At 47.4% G+C, this 17,545-nt stretch overlaps 1 protein-coding gene across 3 annotated transcripts in view; it reads left to right on the top strand.

The window, feature by feature from the left end:
- Positions 1-10,451, top strand: part of CCDC50 (coiled-coil domain containing 50) — a 56,729-nt gene extending 46,278 nt beyond the window's left edge. For all 3 annotated transcript variants that reach the window (XM_039488043.1, XM_039488042.1, XM_039488044.1), the window contains 4 exons: positions 377-481; positions 2,344-2,423; positions 3,743-3,852; positions 5,006-10,451. In XM_039488043.1, the coding sequence (XP_039343977.1) occupies positions 377-481; positions 2,344-2,423; positions 3,743-3,852; positions 5,006-5,025 (315 nt within the window). In that variant the 3' untranslated portion in view covers positions 5,026-10,451. The remainder of the gene's footprint in view (positions 1-376; positions 482-2,343; positions 2,424-3,742; positions 3,853-5,005) is intronic.
- The last annotated feature ends 7,094 nt before the right edge of the window (positions 10,452-17,545 follow it).

Raw genomic sequence — 17,545 nt, 5'->3', positions numbered from 1 at the left:
AGTGGGGTCGGGAGTCCACCCTTCACTTGTTGTTAACTTTGCCGACGCTTTGCACCTTGGCTTGCCCATAAAGCCAATGGAATCGAAGAGCAGGTTTGGCCGTTTGGTCCAGCTTCCCGCTCAATCTGGCCATGGTGAGGACAGCTAGTAAGATGTACAGTGAATTGCAAACCCAGGGGCTTTGCAGCTATCTCATTCTGCAGCCAGCCAGATGGGAGCTCAAAGCGCCTGTGATGGCAAGTGGGGGAAAAAGCACCATCCCTAGCTCCTCTGATAGCAGCGGTAATTGTAAAACGCAGTGGGAAAGCATTCGATTCGCTTGAAATCAAAATAAAGCCAGAGCTGTCTTACATGGGGCTTGTATTTGTTCTGTTAGGAGATAGCTCGCCTGTTGATGGCGGAGGAAAAGAAGGCTTATAAGAAAACGAAGGACCGAGAGAAGTCCTCTCTGGAAAAGAAAAGGCAGGACCAGGACTGGAAGGTACGCTTGGCCTCAGAACACCCCTACAGAGCCAGTGGTTTTGTTCCCATTTTCCAGGTGGGGTAGCTGAGGCATAGGTGAAGTGGGGTAGATAGAGGTGGTGTCAATCCAGAGTGCAAGAGGGGCTGTAGATGCCAGCACTTGGAGGGTTAAAACAGGAGAGTAACTAGAGTGGAAAATGTTAAAGGGCTTGATCCTGAAAGGTGCTGAGCACCATGACCCGCTGCACCTGTTTAAGCCCTCTCACGTTGTGGGTTTTCGGCATCTCATCTTGGCCCCAAGCCCCTGAAGAAATTCTGCAGATCGTGTCTGAAACCTGCAGATTTCCACTAGCACGTACAGCGGCAACAAAGCACTGCTGTCCGTGAATTAGTCCGTCCTCTCCTGCGGTGAACCTCCGGGAAGCTGGCAGTAGAGTGGAGTTATGTGGCCTTGTGCTCTGCCGATTGCATGCCCAACGTGGAGTTCAGCTGGGTCAGATTTGTGACTCGGTTTTGGGTGGGGAGATGCGGTAGCAGTGCCAGGCATGCAGCATGCGCAGCCCTTTAAGAACAAACAGCTTAGGGTAGGTCTGTGCTTCAGCGCCTGAGCTGTAACGTCTACACTGCTGCTTTTAGCGCAAGCCCGAGTCCAGACCTGGGCTCTGAGACTTGCAGCTGCGGGTCTGAAAGTGCAGCGTAGATGTTCCCTGCGTGCGTTTCAGAAGAGGCCATTTCAATGAACAGGAGGGGGGGTTGCAGTTAGACTAGGCAGGAGAGGAATTATAACTGGTGAATTTCCGAGCTGTCTGGCAGAAACTGATCTTCTGCTGAAGTCCAAGGGATGCTCCCCCTTTGGTGCAAGTATTGGACAAGGTGTGTGTTGTGGCCGAGGTTCCCCCACTGGCCTGTGAACCACCAGCAGTTCGTGGAGAGGTAACTAGTCGCATGGTGCTGGCTCCTCCTTTATTTCCAGCTGCCAAATTGCTTTAAAGACAGTGGAAAAGTCATTAAGCACTTTTCCTAGCGTTGTTTCTCCACCTACGCATTTGCTGTAGTTGCCACGGGGATGGGTAATATGACTCTCACGTGGGGGGGAGGTGGCCGTGAAACTGTTGCTGTATGAAAATGTGGCCTGCACTTTGAAAAGTCACAGGCATTTGACATCTCCTTCTGCAACAGTCAGTCCTGGCCACTGCCAGATACAGGAGATAGATTAGACACAACATAGACCTGTTCCATTTTTGGCCATTCTGAGGGAAGAACAACTAAAGAAACAGTCGCATAACCAGGGGACTGACGCCTCTTTTGAAGTACCTCTGCAAAGGGCGGGCTGGGAGGTGATAGGAAGTAGTGTAGCTCCAGGTTCGGTAGAGACTAAAAACGGCGTAGCGTGAGTCTTGGGTGCGTTTACCTCTGCCCATGTCTGCCACTGAGCTAGGTCAGCCTGTCAGCTGTCTGGCCAGATTTTCAGAGTTGGGCTTGCGCTGTTGCAGACACTCCTTTGCATATGCCTGACCCAATGTGCCTGTGCAAATGACATGTATTTACACATGCAAACTGTCAGCTAGATCTCTGGCCCACTGTGCACAATGGATCAGTGTGCGTCATACTCTGGCTTAATGCATATAGTTGTGTGCACTGCTAGTAACGGGCCCCAACAACGTAACAACCTGCCTTGTATTGACAGCAAAAGGAGCTTGGCTCAAGATGCCGGTGGTTCTGGTTTGGGAGTTCCCAGGTTTGCTCCCTGCTGAATGGGTGTATGTGGTCACGGCTTCTTTTGTGCAGTCGCAAGTGGCTACTTTGGACAATCTGGCCCATGTTTTGTAAGGAAAGTCTATGGCTCCCCAGTGACCTGCCTTCTTCTCTTCTCCCCTTCAGCGTGACGCAAGTGAAGCCGCGCGTCCAAGGTCAAGAGAGAGGCTTGAACCTCAGAGACTCAAGAGTGACAAACCTGCCCGGTGAGCTGCACGCCCGCTCTGTAAAACTGGGCAAATCGGCCAAGGAAACAATCAAAGGGTTGAATCTCCGTGAGCAAATCCTGGGAGATGACTGGAGGCGGGGATGTGCAGGGGCTTGAACGCTGAACAGGGATGGAAGGTGCAGGGGCCGGTGAGGTGCTCCGGGAGGTTTGGTGTTTGCTTTTATGGGTCCATGGCATTTTGCCACTGAAGGGTCCCCATCCTACAATGGCAAAGATAGCTGAGCTTGGGCAGCGGCACTTGATAAGTGGCCAGGCGGCTCTGAGTGGGTTAAATATCTCCAGGAGTTTGAGCAGCAGCTTTTCAATGTCTGAAATCAAGTGGACACCACGGTTGTCTCTATGCAGCGTTAATAAACGGAGACACATGCACTGCCCCCCTCTCTCTCACTCACTCAGACACACTGAAGTCAGACAGCTGCCTGAGTACGGGAATCCATTGCAACTGGGTGAATCTTACTGATTCGCCACATTGCGCTTGAGTGGTTGGGGGCATATTACAACCTTCCCACGCCCTGATACAGCGCCTGCAAGGCGGGGCCAAACGTTGGTGTCGAATTTGGTGGGTTTAAGCCCTGTTACTGGGACGAGACTAATACATCTTCATTTTTTTTTTTTGTAATGAATAAAAGATAGAGCTGGTTGGGGGGGAGGAATCAATACAAATATTAGAATTTCAGAACTGTTCTCACTTTGCAAGGTTCAGAATGTACCTATTTTCACTACAGAATTTATCACTGTATGTTTTTATCAGATTTCCCAATTGAAATGTTTCGCTTACTGAAAACACATTGAAACCATTATCCAATGAAAATTTTCAGTTAAATAAATGCAACATATTTGGAGAACACTGAGAAATGTTTGTGAGAAAAGGCCTATTTTTAAGATGGCACAATTTTTCATTCAATAAATTCTGACCACATCTGTTAAAAGGAGACTATTTAAAAGCCTTAAAGGCTGGAAATAATGCATAACTTAACAACTGCAGTAATTAACCATTGGAAACAACTTACCAAGGGTTGTGGTGGATTCTCCATCACTAGCAATTTTTAAATCAGGACTGGATGCTTTTCTAAAAGCCCTGGGGCAGGTCTCTGGCTTGGACTATGCAGAAGCTCAGATGGATGATCACAATGGTCCTTTCTGGCCTTGGAATCTGTGAATAGAAGTTCAGCCCAGAAGAGCAAACGGCACAGACGCCTTTGCTGCCAACATGCAGGATGTGCTCCAGGGGATTATTTTGGGTGCTTCACTGTTGTAATTTTTTTCCTGACTTTGTTTCCCTTCTGTTCTTGGCAGGCCACCGCCGCCTCCAGTCACAGAACTGGACGACTTTGATCACAGTCGTGGTTATACAAGCCAGCCTAGCACCGTGCGTCAGTTTTCTAAACCTGAGTCTTCTCCAAAAGGTAAGAGGAGCGGCGCATAACGGCTTCAGCACGTCGTTCACATCGGTGACTCAGTTCAAATAATCAGCCTGAAAAACAGTACTTTCTGGTGGCTGCTGTGTGTGGATAGAGAGAATATCACATCACACCCTACAGACACATGATCCTGCTCCATAAACCGTCTGTTCTCAAGTCCCTGCCCCAAAGAGCTTACATCTAAGAGCTAAATTATGCCTCTTGAGAACACACAATAAAGAACAAGAATCGGAGGGTTTGACAGTTTCATTTTCACGCGTGACTAGCTCAAGGCGCAGGATGAGTGGGAATGGTGTGAAGGCAGCAAAGCAATGAGCTTCAGCTGACTCATCCTGCTACACAGAACAGTCCTACACGCTAGGAAACCTTCAAAGAGCTGTCTGGCTGGTGGATGACAAGGCTGAGGCTTTCCTGCAGAGTGCTAGACTTGCCACATGCATCGACCTGTCTGTGGTTTTTCCATAGCCCTCCTCACTAGCGCATCTAAGCACGGTGCTTTCTGCAGTCGCTTCAGGCTGGGGTCCCTTCATTCTCCAGCTTCCATAGCTGGAGAGGAAGGGGTGGGGCTAGCTTACGTGGAAGGGAGGGGAGATGTTGGGAGCACTTTGTATAGGTTATTAGATGCTGAATCAGCACCTAGTGCCAGTCTCACTGGTGGGCCATAGGGGGCCATTCACAGAATGAGAGCAATTGAAGGGTTTGTCTTTTCCGTGGACCTATCCAGGTGTTTCCTGAACCTTTTACTGGCCCTAATAGTACACCTTCCCCACGTCCGAATTTTTGAATGCACCAACACTCAGACAGTTAAACCAGCCTCAGGGCTGCTAAGAACTAGAAGAAAGCTTTAGATCCAGTCATCCTCACTGTGCTATATGCCAGTGGTTTTCAAATGTTTCTATTGCTGACCCCTTTCACACAGCAAGCCTCTGAGTGTGAACCCCCCCTTACAAATTAAAAACCAATTTTTTTTTCATATTTAACACTATTATAAATGCTGGAGGTGAAGCGGGGCTTGGGGTGGAGGCTGACAGCTCTCAAACCTCACGTTATAACCTTGTGACCCCCTGAGCGGTCATGCCCCCCCCCCCAGTTTGAGAACTGCTCTGTGCTAACTGATTTTTCCCTTTTTGTTTTATAGGTTTCCATTACAAGCAGTAAAAAGCTGGACTTTGCATTGATACTGACTCTCTTCTGTAGCAAACGTTACTGGAATTCCCAGGAGAGCTTCTCATTTCTTTTACCCAACTCGAGTTCCATCCTCAGGACTTCTTCCTCTTTAAATGTCATGTCAATAAGTAGTGTCTGTCCATCCTGGTTTCCCGGTTGGTTGTGATCACTTTAGTAGTACAGTAAAATCTAGCCACGGTGTAGCTGGCCAGCTGTACCCAGCTAGCTGATCTGGCAACACTTTTACAGCCCTCGGAATCCCTTTTAGCTACAGCTGCATCTTTGACAATTAGTGGCTTGATCTTTTTTCAGAGAGAGAGAGCAAGAGAGAGGGAGTAATTGGGGGGGGGGGGTGGGGGGGAGTCCAAGATGTGAGGTGGATTATGGCAATGCAGAAATCAAGCAATAGGATGGAGATTAACATGACTAAGATGACACGCAGCTTTCTGTTGTAACCAGGAATGCATATCTTCCTGAGTGAGGAAACGGAGCTAAATCAACACAGAGCAACTGAGATTTTCCATGGTAGTTGGCATGAAGGTGAACCCGTCTTCGTACATCTACCAGCAGGCTGCTCGGACTTCACGCCCTTTGGAGACAAAACTGTTCTGTCTACAAAGTCTCTGTTGTGCTGTCACTTCTTAGGAAACACCCTTTGGGTGATGCACATAACATGCTTCTATGTCCGAGTCATAGCCCCTTATTCAGAGGCCTAAAACGTCAGCTCTTGCTATCCATCTTGTATGCATTGTTTTAAAGAAGTTTTCAATTTCTTGATGCAGCTGTCAGTGGTGGAGCTGGAGGGGAATATAAATTCATGGACCATAGGACCAAAAGGGACCATTCTGATTATCTGGGGTGACTTTGTGCACGGCACGGGTCAGAGAACCTCACCCAGTAAAAATGAGGGACATTAGTATTCTTTCACCATTGAGCCCAATAACTTGTGGCTGAACCAGGGTGTATTTTCTAGAAGAGCACCCAGTCTCTGTGTAAGATGCCATGTGAGGATGACTTAATCACTTCCCAGAGTGCAGGAATCCTCTCTCAGTCGAAGATACCCACCTAGGTTCTCTCCTGTACTGATCCTTGTGTCCCTGCCCCCACCACGTGGGAGACGAGTACCTCCCGAACTGCCTCCCAGTTCTTTCAACGTCAGCGTTTTTGTCAGTCTCTGTGCAAATACATTTGAATTGCAAAGGTGACCATAGATGTATAGTAAGTTCTTTAGCCTATCCAGCCAATAAGGGCTAGGTGGCCAGTCCACAGGTCAGTGGCAGTGCATTGATAAGCAGCCTGGGCGGGAAACCCCCTGAATGGCTGCTACCCCAGAGAGGCAGTAAACTGCACCGAGTCTGCCCTGGGTGCATCGCCTGGTTCCCTGACCTCCCAGGGTCACGATGCTGCTGGGTGCACGGAAAGGTAGGGAACACAATGGCTCTCCAGACCCTGCTTGCATGAAGCGATGGTGCACTGTGCTGGCACAAGGGAGTAAGGAATGCTTCTGCCCTCTCTGCTCCTTTGTAGCTGTCTGCAGGATGGGCCCCAATCCGGCCCCAAGGCCACGTCTTTGCTAGGGGGAAAAAAGGTGTGTTCTTAACTCCGGCTAAGGTAAGTCCTAGCGAAGACAGGGCAGTTGGGAGCTGTCCACGAGCTAGCAGGTCGAGTTAAAGGCTATGGAGCAGCCTACTTTAGCCTGACCTTCTAACTCATATGTCAACTACAAATTGCCTGGTCTTCACGAGGATTTTACCTCCGATTAGTTACCCTGTGTTATAACAACAATGGCCCCCATGCAGCGCCTTTCATCAGTAGATCTCAAAGCAGTTTACAAATCATTTTACAGATGGGGAAACTGAGGCAAAGAGAGGCGAGGTGACTTGCCTAAGGTCACCCAATCGGCCTGTGGCTGAGCGGGAACTAGAACCCAGTCTCCTGAGTCCCAGTCCAGTGCTCTGTGTATCAGGCCACACTCCTTGTGTTCTGAATGAAAAGAAGGCTTAGGTGAGTTAGAAATAACTTGAGGGTTTTCTGCATTGCTGGTATCCCCTGCTGTTGAATGGACTCAGTCTGCACAGGAGTGTGCCTGCTTTCCCCTTTGCCTCTCGCCAGGGGACTCGGAAGCTCTCCCTTCCTCTTCTCAGGAAACTGCCCAGCCTGTGGCTAGATTTGACTGCCCTTGTCGCCTGCCCTTTCAGTTGCCCCACATCCGTCTCGTCAGAAGTGTTAACGGAGTTTTAGAGGAAACAATCCAAGATGCACAATGAATTTTTTTATTTGACAATTTTGGCAAATGTGCTGGTGCCATTTGCAAGGTTTTTATGTTAGAAATGTTTATTTTTATATTTCATGGAACAGTCAACGTTTCTGCTGCCGAGAATGCCACTTCTTTTCTCTTTCCCTGCATTCCCCCAGCCTGTCTGTGTTGTGAAATGGAACGGGGGCTGGAGGTGGTTTCTGTGCTGACAATTCTCGAATGGTCCAAGACCATGTCCTGCCCCTCGGGTCATCCAGGAGGTATAAAAAGTTGCCAGATCAGAATATGGCTGCATTTTACAGTGGCTTTGTGCAAGTATAAGTGATGTCACAAGGCGGGGAGAATCCGACCCCTGGAGCTCAGCTGCTATTGGGGTTTGGCAGCTAATTATGATTTTCCCCTCCCGGGCCCCGACTAGAGGCTGCCGTTTCCATCTTATCCCCATTAGTAAAGTCTTTAAGGGCCTGATCCGGCCCCTGTTTCTGGGCCCGATTCTGGAAAGCATCCCTATTCAAGAAGGGTGCTCAGGTCCCATTGAATTCAATGGGATGTAACATGCTTAGATGGCAAAGCTCCCGTTGACTTGAATGAGAACTGGACCAGGCCCTAAGGACCCAGCCCTGCTCCTGTTGAAGTCCATAGGTATCTGTTGAGCAAGGATCAGGTCGTCAATAGGTGGAAGATCAAGGACCTGATTCAGCACAGGCCTAAGCAGCCATGAATGACTTTGCTGCTGTCAGTTGAGTGGCCGCTGCTTTTGCCAGACATAACATTGGCCCTTAGAGCAAAAGCTCCGGCTGGCTGGTTGGTGTCAGTGATGATTCTAATACGACCCAACCAGGGCTACGTGCTCTTTCCCTGCTGGAAAGCCAGGGAACCAACCTTTCTGTTGCCTCCGTTTAAGTAGCTTGGCCTATTACCTTGCTCTAAATTAAAACGTAGACAGCAAAAGGCCGGAATAAAACCTGCCGTGTCATTCCCGCCTCTGCTGCATTTCTGCCTGTGTGCTTTATGACCAGCAACGGAAAGTCCATGGCAGTTGCTTCCCGAGTCTCCTTAGCTGGCAGGCACACATCACTAATGCCTCCTGAAGCTTTGATGTGTGCAGCTCACTTCGTGCAACAAGAGCGGGAAGCAAACGGATTTTCCATACCTGGTCTTGGTTGAGTTCTCGCCACCACTTGGTCTTCCGTCCAAAGCACAAGAGTTGTAGCGATCTTTGAGGAGCAAGAGTAGGCCAACTGAGTGATCGTGCCTTAATCCCAGGGTAGTCGACGCCGTAGCCATTCTGATCAGAGTCAGCGTGCTATAAAATAAATCCAGCCTGCCATTTTAAGACATGTACTGTACAATGAGGAGAATGGAGGATGCCAATGGGAGACAGAGGCAGCAAGTTAACCTCATGGCTTTTAAAGGACTTTCTGGTTACTGTTGTGGAAAAAAAACACGTTTTTTAACTGGTAGGTTATTTTTTATCATTTGACTTCCCTCATGGGGAGGGAGGGTAGAATCTACAACAGCTGAAATGTGCTTAGCTCTACAAAGGGATCTTGTATGTACAGTATTTTTATATTGCAGCAAGGCAGGCCTTTTAAGATGGGAATTGAGACAATTCATCTTTAATACAGGAAGAAAATGGATTGTTTTATAGTCAACTTTTGTGATTTTTATTTTGTGCCAAATCAGACCAGCTGTTCCAGCATAGGGTATTCATTCAACTTAACCACACTGGATTGATGTATGTACGTATGTGGTTTTTTTTATTCGGGATTTAATTTTTGATTAATATTAGCCTGTGTGCAAGCTAACTGTGGATTGCAGATTGATTTCCGCGAGTGGGAACGTTTTGGAGGCAGTGCAGATACAATGCTTTTATTTTAAGGCTGCAGAATCCCCAGCCTCCCTTGTGCTCTTGTAACCCAGCATGGCCAATCAGTAAAATAATCAAAAGTGGCCTTCTTGTGCAGCATATCCTCTCGGGCATCTGCCGCCCTAAGCAGATTGTCAGTGCTGGGAGCCTCGCAGAGCCAGAGTGGCTGTGCTGAGATAGGCACAATACTGATGCCTAGGTGGAAGTGGGATCTGGGTTGTCCCACGGGCCTTGCCCCCCTGGGAAGCTTGATCCAAGCGGAGTTGTTATGGAAGGGATCCTGCAGCACCAGGGAACAACATCTGAATTTGCATTTGCCCCATCATTTTCCAGATTCTGCAGTTGAATTTGGCCCATCTGTCAGTGCAGGGGACAGTTCTTGGCCCTTCGTCTCCCGAGTTCCAAAGCTCTCTTGACTTCCCTTCCTTTTGTTGGTTTGGGAGACATTTATGGGGCAGCACTGATTATGATGGGAGGTTCGGCAGTGCAGCTTGGAGCTGTATATGTCCCTCAATAGCTGGTTGCTTCTGTTGAGAAGATATTTTTAATCACTATCAGTAGCAGTTGCACAGTTTATTTTTTAAGATGATGCTGTAACAAACTTTGTGGTTCTAATAATTCCACTATGCTGCATACAATGGCTACAGCAAGCCTAGAACTCAGCACCTCCTGCGCTGAAAGCACAGGGTCCTGCCTCTTGAGCTAGACATGTCTCTCCATTGCCAATTAGCAGCACGGGGCCTATAATGAGACACAGTTCAGACTCTATCCAGCAAAGGGCAGTGGTGGAGACAAACACTGCCCCCTTAACTACAGTACTGTCTTTGTCCCAATAAACAGTTTCACTGTATCAGTGTTCTCTTGAAGTAGATTCTGCTGTGTCTCCACCTGTGTTTATGCACTGCAATACAGCTAACCACCTCAGAGAAGTAACTAATGTAGCTCTTCAGGGTAAACGTTCAGCCTGGGGCAAGGAGATTAGCCAGAGAGTCAAATTAATTAGTCGAGTGGCTAACTCCCTCAGAGCTGCAGATGCACCCTGTGTTCCAACAGCTAACCCAGAAATGTAAATTGTACACTGACAATAATCCATCTATGCAACCCTGTTATTTTTTGACTGTTCGTCCTATGGTTTTATCAGGTTTAACATAGAACTTCTGAATGATATTTAACCAAAGTATCACCTTTGTGTGTCTAGCATGTTTTGCTTCTTTTTCCTGAACTCATTGAATGTAAAGAGAATATCACCTTGTCCTTCTTGTTCAATAAACCATAGTCTTTTGTTATCCACCTGCATCCATCTGTGTTCTTCTCCACGGATTCATAAGGCTATTGAACTTAATTAGTTTTCTTGATGTGAGTCAAAAGGCTTGCGAAGTACATTTTCCTTGTCTAGTGTCCCCTTTTTTGTTGCTTCTGTAAGAGCTGGAAGGTGTGAGATTTCACATTCCAGTTCATTCCATCCTTGGCTTCTTTTGGTGCTTCACTTATAATATCAATGATTATGTTCTTCCAACTTAATAGAAGTAGCAAAATATTGGTTTATATTTTAATGCGATTATTGTGTCCAGAGAGATTGAGAAGGGGTGGGTAATGTCATGGAAGGAATCTGGTCTGTTTCGCTTATTGAAACTGTGATACTGGAAAAATAAAGCAGTGGATTTATTTGCAAGGGGTTTTTTTTAAGTGTGGTTTATAATTTGCAAATAGTCCATTTGAAACTTCCCGAGTCTACCTAATAAATAAGACTAAAATGGGATTAGGGAAGCAGAAAAGGGGAGGAAACCTGACAAATGCCATGTGATCAACCACCTTAGAGGCACCAAAGACCACATTCCAAATGCGTGCAACTGAAACACACAATCAGACACAAAGCTGTCCCCGAGTCACGACTTGATTTGTAGCTGAACAAGCTAAAATAATGTGAGGTTCCTAAAGATAGCATCAAGATTTGGAGTCCAAACTGCCCTAAGTTATAATTTGCCCACACACTGGTTTTAGACAAAACAAAACAAGTTTATTAACTACAAAAGATGGATTTTAAGGGATTATAAGGGATAGCAAACGGATCAAAGCAGACTACTCAGCAAATGAAACAAACACGCAATCTAAACTTAAAATACTAAAGAATCTGGTTACAAGTAGTAATTTCTCACCCTAAATGTTGTTTTAGGCAGATTGTAGAGATTCTTGAAGGCCAGCTGTACTTGCCTGCAGCTTAAAACTTCAGATACTTCATTCACAGGCTAGACAACCTTCCAGGCTGGGCTCTGTCCTTCTCCCCTCTTTCAGTCTTTGTTTCTTAGATGTTTAGAGCAGTTATCTTGGGTGGGGATTCAGTGAAGAACTAACCATGATTATGTCCCTCCTGTGCCTTAAACAGGGTTTACATATGGCAGGAAAACTTTTGTCTTCCCATGTGATTCCCACCCCCAGTCAGTGGAAAAAATACTAATATTATCATGGAGTCCAGTATCAGGTGACTTGATCACCTGACCCTGCAGCCATACCTCCAAGGCTGTTTGCAGTGTCCCTAGGAAGGATCCCTGATGAGAGATTAGCATCTTCTAAGACCTATTGTTCTTCCTAATGGCCCTTTTCAGCCAGCCATCTAGACTGATTGCATGCTGTCTAGTGAGTGTTCCCCAGGTGTAAACACATTTGTAATAGATGCATAGACAGTCTTCTGAACTTCAGATACAAAAACAATACATGCATACAAATATGATAATCATTCAGTAACTCATAACCTTTCCAGTGAGATCTGACATGCCTTCTCATGCACAAAATACATCATAATTATGCCATACTCACATCGTAATTTTACTAATATGAATATGGGGTGTAATGCCACAGGATTATACATGGAAACCAAGGGGGAGAGGCCAGTTGGGCCTCCACAATTGCTACCACTTTTCCGTGGAAGGTGCTCGGATATTGTGATGCTCGTTGGCAAGATAAAGCCCTAAAGATGTAAAAGTAGTGGGTGGAGGAGGTATAGGTGGGCTAGACTGGGTGGATGAGACATCTTAAAATTGGCTTGTCCCACCAGCTCCAATCAGGCATTCTGCCACATGCCTTGTCTTGAGATCAGGCATGGGAAGCAGGAAGCTCTTTTGGGACTTGATAAAAATAGAGTGGAAGGAAAATGGGAGAGAGATGGTAGCTGCCACTGGGGGATGCAGGGGCTACATTGGAAAGCAAATAAACAGCAGGAAATAACTCCCCAGTCCCCAGAACTATGTTTGTGTCGTATTAGCAACCTCGCAGGCCCATGTCTCCCATTGGCTTGGCACTGAGCCTCTAGCAGAAAATGTCCAGTTTTTCAAATTTCCATCTCACCAAACACATTCTGTGCTTTAAAAGTCCCTCTCAGTTAGAGCTGGGGCATGTCTCTCACTGTACACACGTGTGTACAGAATTCCCCAGCTGTATTTCCTACAGAATACGATTCCACATCGTACAGTCAGTGTGAGGCAGCTACAAGCATGGTTGAGAGCTTTTTCTGCGCAGAATATCAGTGGGTTGAGTCATCGCTGAGATTCACGGTCTGTTACCATCTAATTTTTAAATTCTCGGCCGTTTTGACTACACGAGTGCTGTGCCGTTTCATGGATGTATCTATGCTATGTCAAGAGTCCTAGATCTTTAGGATACCAGAAGTAACTCAACCAATCACCACCCTGGCTTTGCAGCTAATTTGGATGCAGTGATTTAATTGGTTGTATGAGGGAGACTGCACAGATGTTTGATTACTTGTCTTAATTGCTACAGTTCTTTAAAAATCCACACCACAACCAGTGCACACAATCACTGGAAATGCACAAAGCTCCTCCCTGCAGCACAAGCCTCTCAATTTGCTACCCACACAAATGTCCCAGGACAACCTATCTAGACACAAATCACCACAACTGTAATAATGCCAAACAAGCATAGGCCCCCACTGCAGCACACCCACCTCCTTTGCCACCTACACAAATCAACACACATCTTCCAGGACTGTTACGGTGTCATTCTGAAGCCTAGAATGTCTGCTGCATTGCAGTGAAGCGATGGAAACAGCTACAGGTGTGGCTGAGAGCTCCTTTGGTTCAGAATATCCCCAGGTTCAGACATCACCAGGCTTTGTGAGAACCAAATGGGATGATGGAGTCCAAAGGTGATGGGAATGTGACAGCTGCTCAGAGAAGGATGGAGTCACAGCTCTATGGAAACAAAGAGGTGTCTCTGTCTCCAGCCAGGGGTCAGCTTTGTGTACAAACTTTGGGGAACATGTTCAAACTGCATCATTGCTCGCTGCAGTGCGTGGAAACAAGCGCCCTGTTTTTGGCTTTTACACACACATGACTTTATGAACTATACCCGCGGACCAGCATGGGCTTTCAGCTCAATGCACTATGGATCAGGAGGAGAGAGATCCACATGAGAAAACACAACAGCTGTAATAAATAAATGAATCTCGCCCATTTGTGGGACTCGCTTAGTGGGTTGGAATGTTAGAATGATGTCAGAGAGCTGCTATTTACTTTTTTTTTTTAATCAACCTGTCTGAGAAATGTCTGCTCTTTCTTCTCCAAAGTGTGAAATTTCTTAAAAAAAAGAAACAAATACTATTAGCGAGGGCTGAAAAGATTTGATTTTAAAAAGGGATTTTTAAACTGTATCAGCATTTTGTGGGGAAAAAAATTCTTAGTGGTTGAAATTTTCCAGGGTTTTTTTTTTTTTGATGAAATGATTTGCAATAAAATTTTTGTGATGAAATTTTCATGTTTTTTATTGAATGGAGCCTAAATGAAAATATTTCAGTGTTTTGGGGTTTTTTTAAACTGGAAAAAGTCTCTATGCAAATTGTTTTGTTGAGAAACTGGAAAAATCTGTGAAGTTTAGAATAAACTTAAAATTATGTTCAAATTATCCCAGAAAAACAGTCTCATTTTCTCTATCAGCTCCATAACACTTCAGAATCCATTCTCTGCTTGGTAATACTTCCCTGCCTCCTAGAGTGCCTGTGAAGACTGAAATGCTAGAGTGAGAAATTAAGCTAACTAAAAAGGCAAGGGGTAGGATGATCGCCCGTTTGACAATTTTTCCTGGATAGTTTGGGTTTAGTTTTGGTTTTTACTAAGGCCTGGCTTCCACTCAGTGAATGAACTGGTATCACTATGAGGTGCAGAATTGTGATTTTTAAAAACAAATCTATATAGCTGGTACCTGTCCAACCCCTTATCCGGATGCAGCCATGCTGGTATAAAGATGCCATATGCCGGAATAGCTCAGTCCTATGCCTGTGCAGCTATAAGTTATACCAGTGTAAGCAGCTTTATACCCGTATAACTGCAGCCATGCTGAAGTGGGTATAAAGTGGAGTGTAAAGTGGTGTTTATTTTGTGCGCCGACAAGGATAATAAAGATTGCCAGGGTTATATCTTCTGCTGCCACTAGAGGTCACTCCAATATACAGAGAGACCAAGTGCCAGCTCTCACTTCCCCACCCTGTTTGAGGACAGTATCTTAGACAGGATGAGAGAGGAACTGAAAGCTTCCTACTGCTCTGAAATAATTAGAGATTAGAAGATGAGGTTTAAAAATTTAACCACAGCCCAAGCTTCGTCATCCCCATGCCAAGCAATAATAGAAGCAGGAAGGAAAAACCCTGCGGATCTGCAGTACCATTGGATTCAGCTGGACTTTTCTTGTTGAGGGAGACTGGGCCAGTTGAATTGCTGGTGTCGCTCAGCTGATTTCAGTGGCGGTACACGAGGGCAGAATTCTTTTGGTATCTTGTCTGCAAGCCAAGAAAAGAGCAGATGAAAGCAGGGCCGGGCACGTGCTGCGTGTGAGCGGAGGGACTCTTAGACCATGGCTTCCTTCCAGCCAACCTCTGACTTTAACGGCAAGGCCAGGCCTGTATTGCTCGTAAAGGGACATGAAAAGCAAGTTCTGCTCCTCTACCAAATACAAGCAGCTACTGAGACAGCATCTGGTCAGGACAGTCTCTCCCCAGGCCAGACAAGAGCCCGGCTAGGATGGCCAGAGCAGCAGAAGGTGACCATGTTGCGTGCACTGTATCTGCTACATTTAGCAAGGGATGCTGCAGCTGCCAGAAGCCAGGTTTCTCTTAGTGGCGGCTGGAGGCAGGGCATCATCAGCGATGGCCTCTAGGTACGGACCACTGCAATTAGACTGAGCCCAAATCTCAATGCCTGGGTGGAGCCCAGCCAGACACCCGTCTGTCCCCACCCACCCCACTTCTGAACCACTGAGGCAGAAGACACCCGATGCAGATGGCAGCTGCTTGCTGGAGAAATCAGCTGAAAAGAGAGTTTGAGATTTCTGCCTGCTTTCTAGATCGCGGAGAGATGCTGAATAGCTTTCCAGGGAGGGAAGCGTTGACGTGGGTCCATCGCTGGACCCATAGGTGGTGCATCACAAGGGCGGTTCCCCTCAAGGAAGGCTCTTCAAGTACAAGAACCAGCCATGTGCTCAGTGCTGTACCAACCACAGAGAGCGCCGCACAGTGTCTACTCTACATTAGCCAGGCAGTTCAGCGGCTGCCCCGAAGATGGGGTAGCCTCAAAGGGACGCAGAGGGAGAATTGTGTTGTTGTTGACAAGCAGTTCTTAGCAGTGGGGTAGGGTGACCAGACAGCAAGTGTGAAAAATTGGGACAGGGAGTGGGAGGTAATAGGAGCCTATATTAGGAAAAGACCCAAAAATCGGGACTGTCCCTATAAAATCGGGACATCTAGTCACCCTCCGGTGGGGGGGACGTGCAGATCTTTGCAGGGAGGAGGACAGGCAGGTTCACTGTATGTGAGGTGCTTAAGTGAGGAACGCGAGACCTGCACAATGCAAACTGCTTCCATCACAGCTCAGGTGTAAACACACGAGGCAGCTGAAGTGTGTCTTGAAAATTGTGCATTGGCTAGAGGAGTTCACGGGGCCTGCTCCTCTCCTGCCTTGCACCCTGCAGAGCCCGTTACAGGAGCAAGTGTTCTGAGCAGAGTTCTGATCTGCAGCATCTCACTCCTGCTTAGCACAGGGGTCAGTGATAACGCAGGCTGGGGAGAATTGCTCAGTATGATTCTGGCTTGGGCTGGGGCGTGGCAAGGACCTTGCTTTTTCCTCTCCCAAGCCCAAGGGATGGAGCCGTGTGGCTAAGGGTAACTCAGTGAAATCTCCTTGCTGAGCTCGCACCAGCCACAACAGCTTTCGGACCAGCCCTGCAGAGACGGCCTGATGCACAGGAGTGCTGGCCAGGAACCAAGACTTTGTTCTTCATGCCACGGGGGGCAGGGGTAGGGTAAAGTGTCTCTGGGGGAAGAGGGTGAATAATTACAGCACCTGGGGCACCGGGCAGACCAGCGGCTGCTGGTAGTATCTGGGAGGGAGGCAGGGACTGGGGGTCAGAGGGCAGCAGTGTCCCGGGGGGCAGCTGGGCCCAGCAGACAGACAAAGGCAATAGTGATGCACCCACCAAGCTAGAGGCCAGACTCTGAGGATGTTTACACCCCTAGAAAGCTGGACTAACTCCACTGGCATCAGTGGAATTGGTCTACAATGCGGTGCAGAATCCAGCTCGAGGCATTCGAGAGGAACAGGAGCAACAGCAGCAGATGGAAGGTGACCTGTCCTTGTGCAGCTCCTTGCAACATCTGCTGGGCTTTTAAATGAAGGTGACAACAGCATTCAAATAGTTCCTGGTGAAAACGACGCTGTTCCCAGCGACATAACACCGAGAAATGAAGCAAATGTTTTCTTTGCTTTGGTTTGCTCATAGAATCACAGAAGGTCGGGGTGGAGGAGACGTCAGGAGGTCTGGTCCAGAGGTTCTCAACCTTTTTCTCTCTGAGGCCCCCTCCAATATGCTATAAAAACTCTACGCGCCCCCCGCCCCCACTCTGTCACAACAACAGTTTTTCTGCATATAAAAGCCAGAGCTGGTATTCGGAGGTAGTAAGCAGGGTAACCGCGTGAGGCCACAGGCCCCCCACAAAGCTACATGGCTTCGGCTTCAGCCCCAAGTGGTGGGTTTCTGCCCTGAGCCCCAGGGAGTCTAGTGCTGGCTCTGCTTGCTGCACCCCCTGAAACCTGCTCACGGCCCTCCTGTGGGCCCCAGACCCGTGGTTCAGAACCGCTGATCTAATCCAACCCCCTGCTCAAAGCAGGACCAACCCCAACTTTAAATCATCCCAGCCAGGGCTTTGTCAAGCCTGACCTTAAAAACCTCTATGGATGGAGATTCCACCACCTCCCTAGGGAACCCATTCCAGTGCTTCACCACCCTCCTAGGGAAATAGTGTTTCCTAATATCCAACCTAGACCTCCCCCACTGCAACTTGAGACCGTTGCTCCTTGTTCTGTTCATTACACTTACATCAGTCA

The sequence above is a fragment of the Mauremys reevesii genome, linkage group 9, assembly GCF_016161935.1.
Source record: "Mauremys reevesii isolate NIE-2019 linkage group 9, ASM1616193v1, whole genome shotgun sequence".
Taxonomy (NCBI): Eukaryota; Metazoa; Chordata; order Testudines; family Geoemydidae; genus Mauremys; species Mauremys reevesii.
The sequence above is the reverse complement of the archived record's forward strand: the minus strand, read 5'-3'. Positions and strand labels throughout refer to the sequence as shown.